Source organism: Leuciscus leuciscus (genome assembly GCF_965113295.1).
Source record: "Leuciscus leuciscus genome assembly, chromosome: 11".
In the NCBI taxonomy this organism is placed as follows: domain Eukaryota; kingdom Metazoa; phylum Chordata; class Actinopteri; order Cypriniformes; family Leuciscidae; genus Leuciscus; species Leuciscus leuciscus.
In genome coordinates, this window is record NC_138735.1 from 7185309 (window position 1) to 7201480 (window position 16172).

At 44.0% G+C, this 16172-nt stretch overlaps 1 protein-coding gene across 1 annotated transcript in view; it reads left to right on the forward strand.

The window, feature by feature from the left end:
• Positions 1-12127, forward strand: part of cpb1 (carboxypeptidase B1 (tissue)) — a 102982-nt gene extending 90855 nt beyond the window's left edge. Inside the window, exon 11 of the mRNA XM_082184373.1 lies at positions 11800-12127. Coding sequence (XP_082040499.1) covers positions 11800-11987 — 188 coding nt within the window. The 3' untranslated portion in view covers positions 11988-12127. The remainder of the gene's footprint in view (positions 1-11799) is intronic.
• Positions 12128-16172: the final 4045 nt, after the last annotated feature.

Consider the following 16172-nt stretch of genomic DNA (forward strand, 5'->3'; position numbering starts at 1 on the left):
ACTTATGCCCGCCCTCCGCTGGACGGCGCGCTAAGCCGGCCCTACCCTCTAAAGCTTGCCGCACGACGTCAAGCCTGCTCCGCCGCGCTTTCTCCGCCGCCGGGCAAGCTGCGTCAGCGTTGCACACCATGGCAACGCTCCAGATCTTCCAGGCCGATCTCCTCCGTAAGCTGGATGAGGAAGGACCTGACGCGATCTGCGTGCCGGACTTAAGGAGTGCCACGGACCTCGCTCTTCGTGCTACTAAGTCCGCAGCACAAGCCATTGGACGGACTATGGCTTCTCTCACCGTGTCTGAGAGACATCTTTGGCTGACGCTCTCGGAAATGGCCGAGTCTGAACGCACCGCGTTCCTCGACGCCCCGCTTTCCGCCACAGGCCTCTTTGGATCCTCCGTCAAGGACTTCGCGGAGAGATTCGCAGAGGTACAGAAAGCGTCTCAGGCTATGAAGCACTTCCTCCCGAAGCGCTCCAGCTCTGCAGCAGGCCGTGCGAAACCGTCTGCTCAGAGCTCACAGCCACAGCCTCCACTTCACAGCGCCGCAAGGCCAGAAGCGCGAGACCGCGCTCCCGCTCATCCGGTCGCCGCCCCGCAGGACGTGGCTCGCGACCTAGGATCACGGTGAAGCCCGAGGCCCCGAAGTCGTCCTAGCACAGCTAGGAAAACTACGGTGTTCCAGTCCCGCTGCGGCCGGACTCACACCAAAGCTATTCGCTCGTCCAGTTCCAGAAAATGTGACTGTTCCAGTGTTTTCTGCAGCCAACAAGTCGGTTCTGTCACCCGCTTGCCTGCACACAAATGCCGTTTTCACGGCTACCCAGATAAATCCCCAAAAGAGTGTATTTTCTGGTGTCCCGGCCACGGCCGATGGTGTTTCATGTGTAGTAAGAATGCCCACTGCCCAGTGCCCATCCCTACACACAAGCACAGCCTGTCACACAGGGCTCGCGCACATAAAACCGACTCAGATCGGTTGCGCTTCAAACATGGTGAACGTGCCCACTACCCAGTGCCCACTAACACCACGTTATGCATGTCTCACGGTTTCTGTAAAAACGAAACCAACGTGCACTCGCTTCACGCAAGCGAACGATGCTTTCGGTGTGATAAATGTGCCCGCTGTCCCGCGCCCACATCCACACATAGACATGACAGTTCCCACGGGAACCGCCCAGCCCTCCCCCTCGCGGTTAACCACCGCAGAGGAGTCGAGCGCGGGCAATCTGCCCGCTGTCATCAGCGCGCCCCATGCCTCAAATGTCACGAGCGCCACGCTTGTGTTACAGCACGCCGAAGCTTCTCCATCGCTGAGCGAGCGGAGCGCGCTTCGTATTCAACCCCTAGCTATCCATGCAGACGCATGGGCAAAGCTACCCGGGGTTTCGAAGTGGGTGCTGAACATTATAGAAAGAGGCTATTCGCTGCAGTTTCGCCGACGCCCTCGCCGCTATGTGGCGCGCGTCGAGACCACGGTAAAAACAGAAGTAGCACATCTACTTCGAGCCGAAGTGACGAAACTATTGAGCAAAGGGGCCATAGAGCCTCTCTCTCAAGTTCAGAGCGAAGGAGGGCTATACAGCAGATACTTCCTGGTACCGAAAAAAGACGGGGGTCTCAGACCCATACTAGATCTAAGGCAACTGAACAAAGTGCTTGTGAAGCGACAGTTCAGGATGCTCACGACCAGGCAAATCCTTGTGCAGATTCGCCAAGGAGATTGGTTTGTGTCAATAGATCTGAAAGACGCGTATTTTCAAATACAGATAGCGTCACGTCACAGGCGATATTTGAGATTCGCCTTCGAGGGCCAGGCATATCAGTACACAGTCCTGCCGTTCGGTTTGTCCCTGGCACCCCGTACATTTACGAAGTGCATGGATGCGGCGCTCGCACCCCTCAGAATGAGAGGCATGCGAGTGCTGAACTATTTGGACGATTGGCTGATTCTAGCGCAATCTCGCGCAGTGCTCATAGAACACACGACCATTTTACTCGATCACCTCGTCAATTACTCGTCAATTGGGCGAAGAGCTCCCTGTCACCCAGTCAGAAAATATCTTTCCTGGGCACAGAACTGGACTCACTATCCATGATAGCGTGACTATCACAACAGCGCGCGGTAGACATTCGACGCACAGCGAACTCTTTTCGCTGCGGCGCGTCTGTCCCGCTCAAGAGATTTCAGAATATGCTAGGTCTCATGGCCTCAGCATCGTCAGTGCTCCAGCTGGGTCTGCTCCGCATGCGCCCGCTGCAGTTTTGGCTGAAAGCGCGAGTCCCACGCGAAGCGTGGGCACCCGGTTTGCTTCGCCTCAGGGTCAATCAGAAGTGCGTCACAGCTCTGAAACCCTGGAAAGCGAACGACTGGTACCAATCAGGTGTAAGCCTGGGGACTTCCTCGAGGGTGAAAGTGGTGTCCACGGACGCGTCCACCTCGGGATGGGGAGCGCTGCTCGAGGGCAGACCGTTCTTCGGCCAATGGTCAGAACGGGAGAAGCTCCTGCACATAAACTGCCTCGAAATGCTGGCAGTAGACAACGCGCTGACGCGTTTTTGTCCCCAAATAAAAGGTCACCACGTCTTGGTCCGTTCGGACAACATGTCTGTGGTGTCCTACATAAATCGCCAGGGCGGCATCAGATCCGAGAAACTGAACAGGCTGGCAGAACGCCTCCTGGTATGGGCTCAGTGCAACCTGCGCTCGCTCAGAGCAGCGCACGTGCCAGGGATCTTGAATATAGGACCGGACAGACTGTCCAGGAACAATGTTCCGGCAGGCGAGTGGTCTCTACACCCACAGACAGTCCATCTGCTGTGGAAGAAATTTGGCAGAGCGGAAGTGGACCTGTTTGCGTCTCAAGAAAACGCTCACTGTCGAGAATTTTTCTCCAAGAGCAGGAGCGCGCTGGCCCATGTGTGGCCCCACCGCCTGCTCTATGCTTTTCCCCCCGTCTCTCTCCTGCCTCAGGTGATAGAACGGATCAGGGAAGAAGGATGCTCAGTACTGCTGGTAGCTCCGTTCTGGAAAAACCAACCTTGGTTCCCAGTCGTGATGCAGTTAGCAAGTACTGCCCCGTGGCCAGTACCAATGAGGAGAGATCTCCTCTCACAGGCCCGCGGCTCGATCTGGCATCCTCACCCGGAACTATGGTCCCTTCATGTCTGGGCCATCAACGGGTACATGTTGGACTCCCTAAAGGAGTATTAAACACGATCACGCAGGCTAGAGCTCCGTCTACAAGACGACTCTATTCTTCGAAATGGTCGGTGTTTTCGGGCTGGTGCACAGCCCGTGGTGTGTCACCCACAAACTGTGGTGTGACGGAGGTGCTTTCCTTCCTACAAGAGCTGTTGGATGGGGGCAGGGCCCCCTCCACGCTCAAAGTTTATGTGGCGGCTATAGCAGCGTTCTCAGAAACAACGCTTGGTCAGTCAATAGGAAGGAACGATTTAGTCATCCGCTTCCTTAGAGGGACTAAGAGACTGAATCCTCCCAGACCTCCCTCAGTCCCCGTATGGGACCTTTCTACGGTTCTGGAAGCCATGAAAGGTGTGCCATTTGAGCCTTTACAGTCAATCGATTTGAAACACCTGTCTTTCAAGACGGTGTTTTTGCTGGCTCTCGCTTCAGTGAAGCGCATAGGGGATCTGCACGCGCTCTCTGTGAGCGCGGCGTGCATGGAGTTTGGGCCCAATGACTCAAAAGTTATACTCAAACCTAAGCACGGTTATGTTCCAAAATCCCTCAACACACCGTTTAGGGCGCAGGTTATCTCCCTGTCAGCCCTACCGGTCCCTGATGAGGAAAGAGACGCGAGCCTCCTTTGCCCAGTCAGGGCATTACGAGCTTATGTGTCTCGCTCGTCTGTTTTCAGACAGACGGAGCAGCTTTTTGTTTCGTTTAGCGGACGTTCTAAGGGACTAGCCGCGTCGAAACAGAGCCTATCCAGATGGATAGTTGATGCTATAGCGCTGGCATACGCCTCCAAGGGCATGCAGTGCCCATTGGGTGTCAGAGCGCACTCCACGAGAGGCATGGCCTCTTCGTGGGCCTGGTCAAGTGGGATTGCCTTGCAAGATATTTGTATGGCGGCAGGCTGGGCCTCCCCGTCTACATTTATAAGGTTTTATAACCTAGAGGTTCCCGCCCTGCAGGCCAGGCTGCTGTCGGTCTAAATTTACCAGTATTATCTGACCTGATGCGATCAGCTCAGAATGCTGCGTCTGCTGAGCACAGCTCAATGTTCGACAGTATAAAGCTGGGCAAACTGTGTAAGACCCACATTTCCCCATCAGTTCAGGCCGTACCCCGCCCTGTCTGTATGATGAAATTCGCGTCCCATCGACGCTACTATATGTGGAAGAGTGAGGCTGCACCCCTCCCTCTTCCCGGACTCCCTGTGAGTTCCCTGAGTGATTGTGCACTATATGTACCCCGGGCTTTCGCCCTTGGGTCTTTGGTGTCAGATCTCAGCATGCACGGCGTTTTACATTGGGTCCCCTAGCGTAAGATATCTTACGCAGTACGAGAGACCTCTCGTAAGAGAACGTACTCGGTTACTAACGTAACCTCGGTTCTCTCTAGAAGAGGGAACGAGTACTGCGTATCTTGCCGTGCATGCACACGCTCTGGTTGCTTCGATGATGAAAAACCAGATAATAGCTGCCTGCGAGCGATATTTATAGGCCTAGACCACGCCCATTTCGGCGGGACGTGACGCAGCGGGCGCGAAGTGCCCTGATTGGGTCTGACGTCACGCCAGGCCTCGCTCGATAGGCTGCTGCAGTTGCCGCAGAGCAGCCAATAGGCGCGCGAGCTGTCTCGCCTATGTCTGCATTGCTGCTGCAACGCGTTTTGCATTATTACAAAATTAAGGATAATTTTTGGCTTCAATATCTCGCCGAAAAGGATTTTCCCCTAGCGTAAGATATCTTACGCAGTACTCGTTCCCTCTTCTAGAGAGAACCGAGGTTACGTTAGTAACCGAGTACGTTTTTCTAAAGGATGCAGATGCAAATGCATTGGTTCTGGCAGGAACCTGAGAGAGAGGGAAGTTAATATTCCATCATTATCTTCATAAATGTGACTATCATCACCATGTGAATGAAGGCGGCACGTAGTTACCCACAAAAATGATTATACCTCATTCACTTCACAGAGTACGTGTCTCTATCTTTGAATTATCATTTCTCTAAACCCCAGAAATTGCAGGATCTAATTTACGGAGGAAATTCATGAGGCAAATGACTCATAATAGCAGAGTCTCTGACCTGCCGTTTCTTGGGTTTAACAGGAGGAGGTTCCACAGAGGAGCTGTCCTGTTCCTGCATCAGCCGTTTGATCTCCTCAGCGATGCTCTTCTGAGTGTACTGAAGGGAGGCTGGATGTTCCTCTCCTTTAAAACTAGCTTTATTACCCTCTCCACAGCCCTCATTAGTGGAACTGAAAGGGCTGTCATCTGAAGATATCCTTAATGGACTATGATTTTTGCTGCCTCGAGGCACAGCCTCACTGTAAGACAAAAAACAGAGTCTGGTCCAATTGGCCGCATCAGTTCCTCAGCAGTGGGTAAATCTACGGTACATAAATGAGACCCTGGTGACAAAAAAAAAAACACTAGGGCCGGAGTCACACTAGCCGTTTTACAGTCTTAATTTTTTTTGTGGAATTATAGAGATTTGGTGTGATCAGATACAAACTTCCTCAGCAATGCAAAGCCAATTATCACAGATTTTGATTGTCATCCATGGCGAATTTGAAACCAAGTTTTGTTTGTGATTCACTTAAACTTAAATAACTAACAAAATGAGCAAGAGTCACTGTGGGGATGAACTGATTCTGTCCCATAATCAGTAATTGGATGATATTATAAATCCATCCTACTGTGTCAAAAGAGGAAATTAAAAACACATGGAAAACTCAAATAAACAGTTTTGTATGCTGAAAAAAAAGTGATTTGCACGTCACACACATGACCAGCGTCGACCAATAGTGAGCCTACGTGTGACGTACAACACAGACGCGCTGCGCTAAAACACTACGTGAACTAACTCGAGGCCCAGAGAGAAGGAAATGAATAGTGGAATAAAGTCGTTTTTTTTTTTTTTTTTTTTTTTCACAAAAAGTATTCTCGTCGCTTTATAAACTTAAGATTGAGCCACTGTACGATACAAAAATATCTTAATTTGTGTTCCGAAGATGAACGAAGGTCTTACGGGTTTGGAACAACATGAGGGTGAGTAATTACTGATAGAATTTTCATTTTTGGGTGAACTAACCCTTTAAGAGTAAGGCCCTGTTTACACGAGAACGCTCGCGGGTGAAAACATAAAAAATATTTTATCAGATGTGCCTTTCGTTTAGACGGCGACAGCGTTTTTGGGGCTTAAAAACGCAAAAAAGTGAAACCACCCTCCAGAGTGGAAATCTTAAAAACGCTCCACCGTCGCGTTCCCGTCTAAACGGTAAAAACGTAAAAGTCTGCTAGACAGTGAAGGCACCGATCAGTGCTTCACATTGCCACCTAGCCGCCTGGAGTGCATACTACATTGAATTTCACACACTTTTGCGTCACCATATGCACGCAGATTTCCCCCCCATAACGCTCGTCTAAACGCAGAATAAAAAGTGACCACTTTTGCGTTTTCTCTTCAGATCGTTTCCGTGTAAACGTAGCCTAAATGCTTAAGAGTCTATGATTGGATCATCATTGCAATACAATACAATACAACACAATACAATACAATACAATACAATATTTATTTATAAAGCACATTTAAAAACAACCAAGGCTGACCAAAGTGCTGTACAGAACAGAAAAAAATAAATAAATAAGTAGACTTTAAGAGCAGAGCATACTGAGAAAATGGCAACTCCTTAACCGCAGAAGAGAAAGTAATTAGGCTGTCTAGATAAACAACATCAAGTGAAGAATAAATCAGGTTTAATCATATCAAATCAAACATGCATCAGTTCATATCCAGAATGATGTCTTGAACAAAAAACACCAGTCTAGCTTTGTTTGTGTTATAATGTGCAAGTCAACAACATAAGACAACAACAACTTTAATCAGCTATCCTGTTCAATTTATTCTATTCAGAAAAATAAAAACAATTTGCTAAAAAAAACAAATCACTCAAGTTACAGATGTGGATAATTCAAGCAATTTAGAAACAAAGCAAGTGCAATTCATAGTTGCAATTTAGGGGATTCCTCATAAAACATATGATATACATCTTAAACTGACTTTGCATAATTTATTTTGTCTACTGCTTTGTGCTTGCTGCCCTCAAGTGGACAAACACCTAAACTACAATATTGTTGTTTAAAAAACCCAAAGACAGTTAGACTATGTTCAAACTGCAAGCAAATCAGATTTTTTTCTCAAAGCAGATCTTTTCAGGCAGACTGTCTGCACTATTAATAGCAACTGATCAAATAAGATTTGTGTGTCCAGACATAACAAACCTATGCATTGGCTGATTTGGTAATGATGTAAGCGCACGCATGTGATGAGGCTATCAAAACGGATGCAGGAAAAATGCAGGTGCATCATCATCTCAATTTTCAAATAACTCATCTTTATCTCTAGGTCATGTTCGTTCGAGCTGGCAGTTATTAAACCTCTCATAAAGAAATCACAATTAGATCCAAATGAATTAGCAAATTAAAGACCCATTTCAAATCTTCCATTTATATCTAAAATACTAGAAAAAGTCATGTCCGCTCAATTGTGCTCTTTTTTGCTAAATAAGGATTTGTAAGAAAAATTTCAGTCTGGATTCAGGCCCCATCATAGCACAGAAACTGTGCTTGTTAAAAATTACAAATGACTTACTTCTAGCTTCTGACCAAGGCTGTATCTCAATACTAGTTTTACTTGATCTTAGTGCTGCATGACTATAGATCATAAAATACTCTTAGATCGACTACAAAATTACACTGGTATTCAGGGACAGGCATTAAGGTGGTTTAGATCGTACCCTATCAGACCGCTGACATTTTGTCTATTTAAACGGGAAAAAAATCTAAGATAATGTCAGTAAATAATGGAGTGCTGCAATGATCTGTGTTAAGCCATCTGCTATTTTCAATATATGAAGAGTTCAGATGCAAAAGCCTCTAAGTGCCATCTAAAATTTTCTTCTAGAATGATAATTTTTATCAAGCTCGTATATTTAAGTTCAGTAATTTCACTTAAATGACAATTAATAGGTCATTTTCATTGTCACTTATATATAAGCTTGATAAAAATGATCATTCTAGAAGAAAACTCTAGAAACTTTGCATCTGAACTCATATGCTGCCACTTGGTAATATTATAAGAAAACATGGAATTAGTTTCCACTGTTACGCCGATGATACTCACAGTCAGTTTTATATTTCATCACGACCAAATGAAATCTCTAAATTATCTCTAAAATTAAGGTGACAGAGTTTGTTAAAGATATAAAATATTGGATGACCTGTAATTTTCTGAGGTAAGACTGAGGTATTACTTATTGGACTAAAAACCTGTACACCGAATCTCTTAGAATACAATTTGCATCTAGAAGGATGTATTGTTACTTCATCCTCTACAGTTAAAGACCTGGGTGTTATATTAGACAGCAACTTGACTTTCAAAAATCACATTTCATATGTTACAAAAAGAGCCTTCTTCCACCTCAGAAACAATGCTAAGCTATGTGTCCCTTTAACACATTCTGTTGACTATAAGCAACGTTGCACTTACATGTCTACTAACTCTCATTAGAGTATTAGAGAAGTATTAGTAGACTGGTAGGGTTAGGGTTAGAATAAGTTGACATGTAGTTACAAAGTTACGTATAGTCAGTAGAATGTCTGTTGGAGGACCATCACAATAAAGAGTAAGCAGTTCCCTTTAAAGGGAACTTCGAGCTGCGTCGAGACGCGGTGGGAACGCCCTGCGTGATTGCGTCGTGAAGCACGTGTATAATCAGTCCAATGGAAAGACGAGACGTCATAGGCGGGTGATGTCATCGACCAGGAAACTATAAGGCAGCCCCGCTGACACAGATCGCGTTAGCTTCTGTGCCTTCAGCAAGCGATCTGTGTATTCTGTCCTTGTCATATTTATTGTTGTCTGTCAAGTTGCAATATATGTATATATATATATATTATGTCAAAAGAGAGCAATCAAGCGTTGTGTTGTTCCCTCCCCACGTTATATCACGGGTGGGGACACACACTTCAGCTTTGTGTTGATTGTTTGGGAGTAGAGCATGCCAACAGTCAGTTCTCGAGGGGGCTGACTGTGAGCATTGGCTCCTCTGCAGCTGGCTCCTCTGAGACTCCAGGGCGATTTCGCGTATTATACTTTATCGACGATTGGTTGATTTTAGCTCAGTCCGAGCAGTTGGCAGTTCGGCATCGAGATGTCATTCTGTCTCACATAAAGAGGTTGGGGTTGTGGCTCAACGCCAAGAAGAGTGTGCTCCTCCCAGCTCAGAGGACCACTTTTCTGGGTGTTTTATGGGATTCAACAATAATGCAAGCACGTCTGTCTCCTGCACGTATTTCTGCGATTCTCACAGCCGTAAAGGGGGTAAAACTAGGCCAGTCACTCACTGTGAAACAGTTTCAGAGACTGTTGGGGCTCATGGCAGCTGCGTCCAACGTAATCACTTTTGGCCTTTTGTACTTGAGACCTTTGCAGTGGTGGCTCAGGATCAAGGGGTTTTCTCCGAGGGGAAATCCATTTCGCACGATCAAGGTCACGCGGCGATGCCTTCGTGCCTTGGTCATGTGGAAGAAACCTTGGTTCCTCGCCCAGGGCCCAGTGCTGGGGGCTTCTTGTCGACGCGTAACGCTTTTGACGGATGCTTCCCTCACGGGATGGGGGGCGGTCATGAGTGGCCGCTCGGCGAAAGGTCTTTTGCAGGACCATCAACGTTCTTGGCACATAAATCGGCTAGAAATGATGGCGGTATTTCGAGCTCTCAAATACTTCCTGCCAGACCTGAGAGGTCACCATGTGCTTGTCCTTCCGGACAACACACTGATGGTCTCGTATATCAGAGCAGATATCCTGTTGAGGCAGGGGCTGAGGCCCGGGGAATGGGGACTTCACCCCAAGGTGGTGGAGCTCCTTTAGGAGAACTTCGGTCAAAACTCAAGTCTACCTTTCGCATCGTTTATACAACGCATTGCCCATTTGGTTCTCCCTGATGCATCCAGCTCTGCTTGAACTGGATGCAACGTATTAGGTGTGGTTGAGGCTACACCTGTACGCATTTCCCCATATCTTTGCTCCCGGGAGTTACTATCATCCGGAGTTATGGATACTATGGGCTCGGCCTCTGAGGGGGCCCAGCTCATAGATTCAGGTCTCTCGACTGAGGTCGTGGAGACCATACTCCAGTCTAGAGCTCCCTCCACGAGAAGACTGAATATCTGAATCTTGCTATCTGCCCTATGGTACAGTACTTGATTTCTGCAATGAATGTTTCTTTGCTGGGTTATCTCTGAGGAGAGATTCTTATTTCGTCTTCTCCGTGGTACATGAGGCTGAGGCCTGCACATACTTGGATTTGCACCTGGTATGGTGATAGTCTTTCTTCACCCCTTGCCGGGTTGTATTCATAGGTCCCTACTAAATTTGCGGGTCATTTGTGCTGCAGGCCTTCTGTCCTCCACCTCCAGATCAGGAAAAACTTAATCTGTTATGCCCTGTCTGGGCTTTGGATGCTTATGTCCACAGAGCTGCCCTGTGGCGTATATATAAGAGCAGTTATTTGTCTGCTTCGGGTTACCTAAGATAGGTTGCCCTGCATCTAAACAGATAATGAGCAAGTAGTTGAGGCTATCTCACTTGCTTATGAAGCGGCCGGACAGCCTTCACCTTTGGCTGTCCTGGCCCATTCTACCAGGAGTATGGCTGCCTCTAAAGGCCTCATTATACTTCTGCGTCGGACCTACGCCGGAGCCTATACGCCGTAGGCAACGTGTTGGTTTTAATTTATACTTCTGCGTTGTTGTCCGCCTTGACGCGCACCTAGGGAGCATGTGAAACCCCGAGGGAGGGGTTCTGGCAGACCAATCACAGCGCTTGCGTCCGCGTAGAATTGACGCGTTGTTACATTTTTGGAGAGGTGCATGTCAGGGTACGCCGAAGGGTACGCGCGCTACACACAGCCTACGACGTAGCTACGGCGGCAGTTCGACGCAGAAGTATAAATAGGCCTTAAGGCTTTATTATCAGGAGTTTCACTCTATGACATTTGTCATATGCCGTCGTGGGTATAGGGTTCCCACCGCGTCTCGACGCAGCTCGAAGTTCCCTTGAAAGGGAACGTCTCAGGTTACGTTTGTAACCCTGGTTCCCTGAGAGGGAACGAGACGCTGCGTCGCCTTGCCATACTCCCTGCATGCCTGTGATCGACTTGCTTCGGCTTTTCAGAAGCTAACGCGATCTGTGTCAGCGGGGCTGCCTTATAGTTTCCTGGTCGATGACGTCACCCGCCTATGACGTCTCGTCTTTCCATTGGACTGATTATACACGTGCTTCACGACGCAATCACGCAGGGCGTTCCCACCGCGTCTCGACGCAGCGTCTCGACGCAGCGTCTCGTTCCCTCTCAGGGAACCAGGGTTACATACGTAACCTGAGACGATATTAAGCAGACAGTCTACTAATACTTTAATGACAGTTAGGTGACATGTAGTTGCAAAGTTACTTATAGTCAACAGAATGTTCAAAAGGGACCATCAAAATTAAGTGTTATGGATTTTTGCAGACGTGTGCTTCCCTAAACATGAGCTTTGTCGATGCAGACCCAGCTGCTGGTGGCTCTGATGACTGGGCTTACGACCTGGGTGTGAAGTATTCATACACCTTTGAGCTGCGCGACGAAGGACGTTACGGGTTCCTGCTGCCCGAGTCCCAGATCAAGCCCACTTGTGAGGAGACCATGCTGGCTGTCAAATACATCGCTAGCTATGTGCTCAACAACCTGTACTGAGAGGGAACTGTCTGGTAGAAAGCCTTGTGAATACATCAGGGTTTGTTTCTTATGAAATGGAGCGTGGCTGTGCATTCTGTGACATCAAATCATTGCAAATCTCAAAAATCTCATGATCAGTAAAGCAATAAAACACAAAAGTCTGTTTGTTGAATAACATTTAATACAAAGTATAATATGATGGGTACATTCATTAGATAGAAGCAATTAACAGCTATTTATACCATCCAAAATATACAGTGCATGGCGCCAAAGAGAATATATATATATATATATATATATATATATATATATATATATATATATATATATATATATATATATAATAAAGTCGCATTTGCAAACAAACAAGGCTTGATATTTTGGCAGAAATAACTTGGTTATTTTTAGTGGATGTATGAAGTCAGTTCCCCTCATGTTCTCTGTGGTCCAGAGGAAACAAAATTCAGAACTGCTGTATGAACATGATATACATTCATTGTGTTATAATTTGAAACCTAACAAACTTCTCTTTTTTTGTCTACATTTTTTGCTTGAAATGTGTGTTTGTGCCATTGATCTATACTATATACAAATAATTGGGTTGTGCTAAATGTGTCTAAAATAAATTAAACATGGTTTAATATTATTATATAATGCAAATACATTTGAACAACTTGAGAGTGCAAGTATTTCTGGGGCTGTTTATACAGTATACCGTCATCTTGCTTCACACATAATACAATGCCACACTTTTCTGTAATGCCAGGTATTATATATGGCAACTGATAATCTATTACATAACATAAAACGAAAATGAAAAGTTGGATGTAAACACATCCAATGTAGGTAACCACTCTGAGAGTGAATACTGAGGGGAGAACAGTCCAAGACTGTTCAGGATAGTTTTTTGAGTAGTCTCACCACTTGATGTCTCTCTTTCACAACAATAATTTTCCGAAACAGCATACTTCATATAAGAGGTGAAAAACAGTATGTCCGAATTCACAGTACTCATAAAAGAGTAGGCCAAAGGTTAATCCAGTGAGATTCTGAAGTGTATATATGATGGAAACTTTACTATCCCATGAGGCCACGCGAGAGGATTTGTGAATGGCAGTGAAAGCGAGTAATTGACGCTGGTAGGTCACATGGTGAATGTAGGCCTAGAACGACCAGATTACATTCACACTACACATTCATAGTAGAAAGTAATTTATCAGTTTTGAAGTAAATATTTATTCAAAATAAGTAGCCTACCAACTAAAGAGAGTTTGCGATTTTGGACGCAGCCATGCTTTTGTTCTCTTCAAGATAGAAGACTGTCTGAAAGCAGTTTCCCAATACTATGAAGGCACATTGTTATTGAAACTGGTTTTAAGATGCGCAGCCCTACTTAGGAAATACGTTTTGGGAAATGGGACTATCTGCACACATTTAATAAGGTAAGTTAATTAGGTTTAATAAAAAAAATTCCCCAGGAAATCAATTTAAGAAGGCCAGAACTGAGGCAGCTGGCCACTTCTCATTATCAGGCAGCAACTATTATTGACCAACTGTTTAATAGATACAGATGCTCTTTCTCCATAGGGTGCAAATATATCAGGTTTAAGGATCTATTTTTAGATTTCACACTAAAATTATATTTTTTTTTTTACCGTGGGCCACCTTTTGTCATTGGGCAAAAATAATTTAAATGCACAGGTCTTGTAATATATATGACTCTGACGCCATCTAGTGGTCATATCTGACCATTTCCTGAAATAGTGAGTTATTTTTATTTATTTTTTATTGCAAATGAAAGGATACAGACATTAACAGTGAGAAGAGAAAAAAATTATAATAAAACAAGGAGGGTATACGGACATCAAACGGGATTGAATTAGGCTACACAAATCAATACAATATTACATTGTCAATATAAAAAAAAATAAGGTTCTTTACAACAGACTCAAGGATATTATTTGTTTAAGAAACCTTTGAGTTTAAAGGTTTTGACATTTTCTTAAAGGAAGAAAAAAGGGACTTTAAATCAGAGGGGAATATTCTAAAATCAGGATTACATTTAATGGTTCTTCTGACTTTATGAAGATGCAACTTGTCCAGAAGACAAAGTAATAATACCGTATAATCAATATTAACATCGTTAGAATGAAAATCTGACAAATAATAATAATAATTTGACCATTTATACCAATTTGTTACAACAGCACAAAACTAACAAGGTAACTTCTGACCAGAAAGATTTAGAGAATGGGCACTGAAATGTAGGATAGATTCTTCAATATTGCAAAAGCAACATAAAGATACATTCTCAGAAAACCTGCTCAAAAATAAATTACAAGGGTAATATCTATCAGCAATTTTGAAATGTTCTTTAATTGTATTAGGGATAAAACGTTTGAGAGGAAATGTCCATAAGTCATTCAAATCAGAGTTCGGATAACAGATACTCCATTTAGATTGTGCTTTAGGGAGGGTTCTTGGAGTTGAAGAAAGAGCATTTCTAATAAAGAAGTTGTTGCATTTTTTATCTAATACATTAACACCATTGATCACAAGTGTAGGGATATAGTTGTTTAAACAGTCGTATCTAAATGCGTTTTTATCAAGGTTCTTAAACTGACAGGAATACTTTTAGTCACCTTATTAAAATCTCAGTACATTTTCATTATTCCAAATAATACACGTGTGTGGGGAGAAATTATGGTTGAAAGCAATCTTCCAGGATTCTAGAGCTTGTTTATGAAAATATGAGAGTTTAATAGGTAATTTGCTGCACTTGAAATTACAAGATAATAAAAATGTAAGGTCACCTCAGTGTTTAAAGATTAAGTTAGGGATCCAAAACCAGGGTATTCTATTATATTTAGATTATATTATATATATTTTTATCAACATATAGGGAAAGAGCAGGGTAGACAGCAGGATTCTCCCATAAAGTGTCAAGTCTCTCTGCAGCCAGCAACATAGTATTTTTGGGGTTTTATCTAACCTTGGTTGAAAGATGTAATGAAGACGTTCTGAACCTGATCTGCAAATATCGACCCCAAGATATTTTATCTGATGTTTAACTTTAATACCCTTACCTGAATCATGCACATACAAAATTTCACTTTTCATGGGATTTACCACCAATCCAGAAGTTTTGGAGAAAAGATTAAAACTGCTTAGGGCACCAGAGAGACTTGTGAATTATTTTTAAGAAAGAGACGAGTATCGTCAGCTAACCTCTCCAATATTTATACCCTCAATATTTGAGTGTTTTATATGCAAACTTAGAAGCTCAGCGGCCAATAGAAAAAGAAAAGAGAGATGGGGCATCCCTAGCAAATACCTCGGCCCACAGAAAATCGAGGAGAAGTGCCGGAAGCTAAGGAGACACAACTGTTAATACCATTATAAAGAGTATGAATCATGTTAATAAAGGAACTATCAAAACCAAACTTAGAAAGGGCTTCAAAAATAAAGGAATGCTCAACTGTATCGAATGCTTTGTAGAAGTCGATAAACTAAATTAAAGCCTCTTTGTTTATAAATTCAGAATAATCTAGAATATCTATAATTAATCTAACATTATTAGAGATATGTCTATCCGGCGGTGAGTTAAAGGGGTCATAGACGGTGTTTCACTTGTGTGTGTGTGTGTAAAGGAATTCAATAATTTATGGATTAAAAGGGATTTAAGGGAACAAAGAATGGGAAAATCATTAAAATCTAACTGTAGTTATGTAGTAATCAATTTAAACTATTTATTAATCAAACATTTTTATGACTCAGACAAAATCATTGGCTCTGGTAACAGACAAAGCAATAGTGAGACATGGTAAAAACATTGTTACTCACACTTGTGTGTTGTGACATTACTGTTGGATCCGATAGTCGTATCAACTTTTATTTTCAGTCTCTCTAAAAAGCTAAACTCTAAACTTGTTTAAAAATGAATCTGACGTAAAATGAAGCAAATAAACGCACAGTGTATTACCGATGTATGGAAGCTTGTTTCCGCCACAGAATAAAAAATAAAAAAGATAATTGTGACTGACAATTCTGCCTTTTTTTCTCTCAATTGCACGTTTACATCTCACAATTCTGACTTCAGAATTGCATGATATAAAGTCGCAATTGCGTGATATAAATAAAAACATAATTACGTGATATAAAGTCGGAATTGTCAGGGTTTACAGAGGAAGCAGACAAGATGGT